Source organism: Microtus ochrogaster, linkage group LG7_11, assembly GCF_000317375.1.
Source record: "Microtus ochrogaster isolate Prairie Vole_2 linkage group LG7_11, MicOch1.0, whole genome shotgun sequence".
NCBI lineage: Eukaryota > Metazoa > Chordata > Mammalia > Rodentia > Cricetidae > Microtus > Microtus ochrogaster.
The window spans coordinates 10,062,039-10,068,496 of NC_022032.1; the positions used below are offsets into that span (position 1 = coordinate 10,062,039).

At 45.4% G+C, this 6,458-nt stretch overlaps 1 protein-coding gene across 1 annotated transcript in view; it reads right to left on the minus strand.

The window, feature by feature from the left end:
• Nucleotides 1-1,598, minus strand: part of Leprotl1 (leptin receptor overlapping transcript like 1) — a 15,217-nt gene extending 13,619 nt beyond the window's left edge. The window contains exon 1 of the mRNA XM_005362519.3: nt 1,489-1,598. Coding sequence (XP_005362576.1) covers nt 1,489-1,504 — 16 coding nt within the window. The 5' untranslated portion in view covers nt 1,505-1,598. The remainder of the gene's footprint in view (nt 1-1,488) is intronic.
• Between the last annotated feature and the right edge of the window lie 4,860 nt (nt 1,599-6,458).

The following is a 6,458-nucleotide window of genomic DNA, read 5'->3' on the forward strand; positions in this document are numbered from 1 at the left end:
AAAAAAAAAAAAAAAAGCTGAGAGAACTGCTCAAAAGCGCTCCCCAAACAGTAATGTTTCTTCAGTCTCATGACACGGGCAATGAGGTGGCTTATTTTATATAAATGGTGTGTTCAGTGACACACCAGTAAGGCAAGAATTCGTACAGTCACCGAGTGATGCAACACCTGGAAGATGAAACAGGAGTGTGGTTTCTACTCCCAAAGCCTCCAGGCCAGGGATGGAACAGCCCAATTACCTAGCAAAAATTCTCTTGAGACAAGCTGATGATGGGTCTGTGACTACAAAAGGTGACGGGGTCAAATTCCCCAGTCTGGGAGTTAGCAGAAAATAGAATTTATCACAAAGTAACAGGCAACCCGCCTAAGAAATATATAATGATCTCGAGAGCCCTGCTACAAAGGCGATATAAAGGCGGACAGGAAGAAGTATCTTTTTTTTTTTTTTTGGTTTATCTTGATGACCAATCGTAACTTTAAAACCCATTGAGAGAAATCTTTAAAAATGTAAGTAAGATTCCGTTGGAGTCACTGTCCCTAGACTAGCATTACCCACTTTTGGAGAATCACAAAGCTGTTTTCTTGTTAAAAAGAGTGCCTTGTTAAAGACACTGAAGAAATGGGAGGAGGCACACAGGCAACAATTCTAAAAAAACTGCAACATTTTACAATAACTTCCGTTCACATTAGGATTGAAAGGATCCATTAGAGTTCAAAAGGAGATCTGAAAGTAAGTTTCCTACTTGCTCAAATGACTTGGTTCTATATAGCAAACGAAACGTTCCCGGACACAGAGAAGGAACAAGACACCATAAAAATGTGACCCTGGGAAAAAGCTCAACCCAAATCGCCCGCTCCAGCGAGGAGGAAGGCACCACCAGCCAACTGTTTACTTCCTGCTTGGCTGTCTCCTCTACAAAGCAGGTCAAGAAATCAAAGCGATCCGTTGATAAGTAGACAGAAAACTTTCCTTCTAACCCCAGGGGGCAAGACTACCGAGCAACAGCCCCTCTCTCCAAAGAACGCAATAAACAAGTTATCTTTCATCAAGGTGTCAGTTACCTTATCTTAAAAAAAAATCACAACTAAAAAAGTGTCAACGTGCAAGGCAGCCTTCGGGTGAGCATCCGGGCTCTGCTGCACCCTACAAACACTGACTATCAAGATGCATCCGATTTAGAGGCAAGGAAAAGATGGTGCACCGGGATCCCTGGAGTGGATGCAGAGCTCAGGCTTCGGAGAGGACCACGCTCGTGCGTCGGGTGGGAAACTACCCTGATGTGCGGGGCCGGGCATCCCTCCCGATCGTAGCCCTCAATGTCTCTGCCTGCAAACTCGCTCACAGCGTTCCGTGGCCGGGCTGCCCGGCTCTGGTCCAGGGGCGGAGCGCGGGGTACGGCCGGAGGAACCGAGGCTCGGTCGTCCCCCACGCCGCCCCGCCCTACCCCCCCGCGGTCCCTGGCCCCGCGGCCCCGCGCCCCAGGCCCACCTTTGATGCCCGCCATGGCGGTGACGTCGCTCCAGGCTCCACGACCCGGGCGGTGGCCGGGAGACCCGAGACGCGCGACGGCGGTCAGACAACACCCGGAAGTGCACGACGCAGCACTTCCGCCGGCGGCTCGCGCGGGGGCGTGGGGGGCGCGCGGGGCCGGTTCGGGGCCCGCCTTCCTCCGGAGCTGTGGGGCCGGCTGTGAAGAGCGGGGCCGGGTCTGTGGTTCCCATCGGACCCGGGAGGCGGCAGCGTCGGCCCAAAGTCCCCGCGGTCTCGGGAAAGGCGCGTGAGAAGCTCGCGAAGACGCGAGCGAAGTCCTCGCCCGATCGCTTCAGGTTCTGCACGGCGAACCCATTTCTCCCCCGCACCAGCCAGTCTGTGACTCGGGAAATGGGTGGTCTCTGCCTCTCTCCTTAGGTTCTTACATAGTTACATAGATCAGGGCTCTGACGAGAACCACCCCCTCTTTTGGAGAGTCATGGATGGGGATAGTAAAGATCCATCCTTTTGGGGCTCGCTGTCTTCTTGGTGACAAAAGGGATGGGGGCTGGGGCGTCCCGCAGAGATCCAATATATTTTTGTAATCTTCCCACATGTATGTTGGAGAACCGGGTAGGCTTTGGAATGAGGAAAACCAGGTTTAGTTTCTGACCTCAGGTTGTTTGCGGACTAAAAGGGGGGAATATTCAATACTCAACAAGAGTAAAAGTTCAACGAAGAAAATCGCTCCTAAGAAGAATCTCTACTCCAAATGTAGCACTGTGGCATAAAGGTTATTTTAGCTGAAACCAACAAAAAAGGACATAGGCACCGACTGCTCTCTTTCCTGTACAAAAGCAGAGAGTAAGATTGATTCTTGTAAAGGTAACAGGAACTTCCCCTTGTTACATAAAAAGATATTTGCAACACAAATTTTCCCATTTGTAAATATTTTCATTTCTGAGGGTGAGACAGCTGTCTCTATAAGCAGCCCCAAATTGGAGTCTGCAGAAATGTTACAAAAATAGCCTTTATTAGTTGGTTTCCCTCTGAAAGCCCACACTTCTTTCTTCTAATCCGTTCCCCACTATGCATGCCCTTTCTTAAAATGCAGTATAGACCCCCAGACCTAGCCCATTGGCTTTTCCCTTATTTGGAGCCTTACTAAGCCTGGGAAATACATTTTCCCCTTTAAATCTGCCTTGTGGCTGTTCACTATGCAAATCTCAGCTGTTGAAGCTAATTAAGAAGGCAGAGGGAACCTTTATCCTAGGAATATCTAGGAAATAGGAAAGAGTAGTTCTTTGGTCTGATCTGGCAGCTTCCTCTTCATGGAAACACACGGTTGGTTGGCTTGTGTGTGTCTTGGGGTGCGTGAAATGGGGGAGAGTTGGAGAGGGGAGGAGCCAATGGGTTCGTCAGGGTTGTTATAGGCCCTATCTAGAAACTTCTGGAATTTGTACCTGCACGCACTGAAAGGGAGTCACCCTATAAATTTATTGGGGAGAATTGAAACTGGGAGACAGGAGCACCTGGACATATTTAAATCATGCCAGGGAAACCAGGTCCAGGAATTTATGGGACAGAAAAGATAGTGTATATAACTCTTGCCTGAACCTCATAAAGCATTGGCTACTTAGCACTGCGATGACCTGGCTCTATACCAACTTGTTAAAGGATGTGTGTGTTAAGGACCAAGAACTTCCTGACTGTTCCCCACTGCTGACCCAACCTACTCTGCTAGCTGCCTATCTAGATGCCTGTTCATTGGTTGGGATCTGGACCTGATCCACTGTTTTCTGCTCTGGATCCAACTGGGCTTGTTCAAACTGAAGCTGATTTCTGCAGCTTCTTTCTCAAACCCGACCTCTGTCAGCACTGGCCTGGGTCCATGTCTTAGCAATCAGTACAAACTTAGTCCACTCCTGAGCCTCTTCAGCTCTGCTTCAGTCTCTTTAACATGCGTTGTTCTGTAACTCATGTATAAGTATAGAGACACGTAAGTGTATGACTATGCTGTATGATATTCGAGTTAATATTAGTAATTGCGATTGGAATAAAGAACTTGAACTCATCTAGTCCAAGATACCAAGGTAGGCTAGGCAGATTATATCGCAAATTACTGCCATTGAAATCACTAAACTTGGGTTGGAGAGATAGTTGAGTAGTTAAGAGCACTGGCTGCTCTTCCTGAGGACCCAGGTTCGGTTCCCAGAACCCACATGGTAGCTTACAAATGTCTGTAACTCCAGTTCCAGAAGATTGGACACCCTTACACAGACATACACGCAGGCAAAGCGCCAATGTATATAAAATAATAGTCATAAAAAAGAGACCACTAAACTTCGTGAATTTATTTTTATTCAGTAAATTCTGACATTTCCACATTTTGGAAAGACCCCAAAATGCTCATCTCTGTTTCTGGCATAGTGTGCTCCAGATATAAAACTGGGGAAACCAACGATACCATTTCAAATGTCCCCACTCCACGTGCTCTCCTTTTGTTCTGTGGCGTTCAGCATCGAAAGCAGGAGTGGTTGCTGGTCAGTGTTGATGGCTGTGGTTGGAAAGTGTTGGGTTCACACGGAAGGCTTGTAGCTCGGGTCTGAGGAAATGCATTTAAAAAGTGCTTTGCGAGGTAGCTTCCAGAAGCTCTTGTGCTTAAGTTGTATTCCCTGGTTTATTTTGAATACAAATGTACCGAGCATTAGACGTTTTTAATGGCATCACAGGGGAAGTCAGAATGCTTACTTGGTCAGAGGGTTCCGTATACTTTTGCTCCCATAGTCACGGTATTAAAGGACTTTGCCCTCCTTTAACTTTCCCTGGGAATTCAGTCTTTGTAGCGAAAATGCAAACAAAACAAAACAAAACACACTACAGTGACCACTTAAAGCTCTATTTGGGTCTCCTGATAATACCTAAGGAACAAAAACCAACCAATCAACCAACCAAACAAACAAACAAAAACAAACCAACAGGTCACCACTCATCACTCAAGTGACCCCTTTGGTTTCCTGATACTGCCTAGGGTCTGGAAACTTGAAACCTTAAAAATGGTGTTTTCAAATGTTGTATTCAAAGACCAGCTATAACAGAATTCTTCAGATGCGTTTTAAACTCCCAGGTTCTACTTTACATTACCTGAATTAGAAACTTTTGTGGACAAAGCCCAGAAACCTAAGATGTTAAGATGCATCTTGAATGGTTGCCATGCAAACTATGGCTTGAAAATCATTGGGGGAAATCCTTTGGGGAAAGGGAAGAATGGTAGGGACTTAGTGCAGTTTTTCAAGCAAATCCTTTATGTTTGCTAGTGTTATATGTTTAAGCTATATCTTTTTAAGAATATTTATTGATTTATTATATATGCAATATTCTGTCTGTATATATGCCTGAAGGTCAGAAGAGGGCACCAGACCTCATTACAGATGGTTATGAGCCACTATGTGGTTGCTGGGAATTGAACTCAGGACCTTTGGAAGAGCAGGCAATGCTCTTAACCGCTGAGCCATCTCTCCAGCCCTTTAAGCTATATCTTAAAGCATTTCACATAGTAGTGAATCCTCATGACCTTTCATGACTTCCTAACTTCCAAATTGAGCCCTCAGAGGTGGGTAAGAGGAGAGAGTTCTTTAGTGGGCAACTGCTCTGTTTCTAATACTTTAGGATACGTTTGACTGGCACTGGACAAGATGGCTCAGTGGTTAAAGCCCTTGCTGCTCTCGCAAAGGATCTGGTTCACTGTCCGGCACCCACACAGTGCTTATAACCATCTGTAACTCTAGTTGCAAGAGATCAATGCCATCTTCTGGCCTCTGAGAACACGGGGCACACATGGTGCACGAACATATATGCAAGCACTCACACATATTCATAAACAATTCTTTAAAAGAGCTAGATCTATGACCCTTTTCATCACTATTAGCTGGGCATTCTAATTCTTATAGACAAAGCACAGAGAAATGTTTAGTTTTTGTTTAAACAACTTTATTATGGAAAAATTTAAATACTGTATATGAAAATTACCAACAATAGTATACTGAATTCCTGTATACCGTAAGGTACTTTTGATTTCCAACAATGAGTTAATGTAGGTTTATTTAGTCTCCCTACCCATGTCCCCTCTTCCATATAGCTTTTCTTCATTTTATTCTGAAGCACATTCCAGATACTTCATTGTGTGTGTGTGTATGTCAGAGGGATGGTTGAGTTACAGCTGGTGAGTAAGAATCTTCTGTCAGTATGTGGGATTTGAGGCTGGCACCTGAAGTGTGGGGTAGCTGTATATACTTAGCCCTGAACCAATGAGATCTGACCCCATCTCGCAGCAGGTGTATCAGAATGGACATGGCGTTTAGGATAGCAGAGTGGTGTCCAGCAGAGAACTGTTTGCTGCGTAGACAAATCTTTCCAGAACACGTTAGGTCACAGAAATGTTCTCAACTGTGACATCACTCCCCCTGTGACATCACACACCCACACCCCAGAGGATCTTATCTAACAATCCCTTTATTATGACAATGCACACCCTTCACATCAGCTGCTTTCTTCAGTGCACCTGTTATTTGTTTGGTTCATTTCCCATCAGAATATAAATTAGGACCCCTTTCCATGTTGTAAAATCACAGTCTAGAACTAGAAATGGCAGCTAATGGGGGCTTAGAGAGCAGTTTTCTTGTCAAGGCATTTAGGTGATTCTCCATTGCAAAACCCCAAAGCCACTTTTACTCTTGCTTCAATTTCCCAACAATCATGACCAGTATTGACCATTTCCTCTTCCAACTACCATGCTGCCACTTCCCTTTTCTTGTTTTCTTCCATTACACCTTTTTATTCTGTCTGTGTGTGAGCGTGTGCATGCACATGTGTGTATGTGTGTGCAGTGGGTAGGGAGAGGTCTACCATCTAGAGGTCAGAGGACAACTTTATGTGAGTTCTCTTCTTTCACTTTTATGTGGTGACCTAGTTTTCTTCTTTTATGGCTG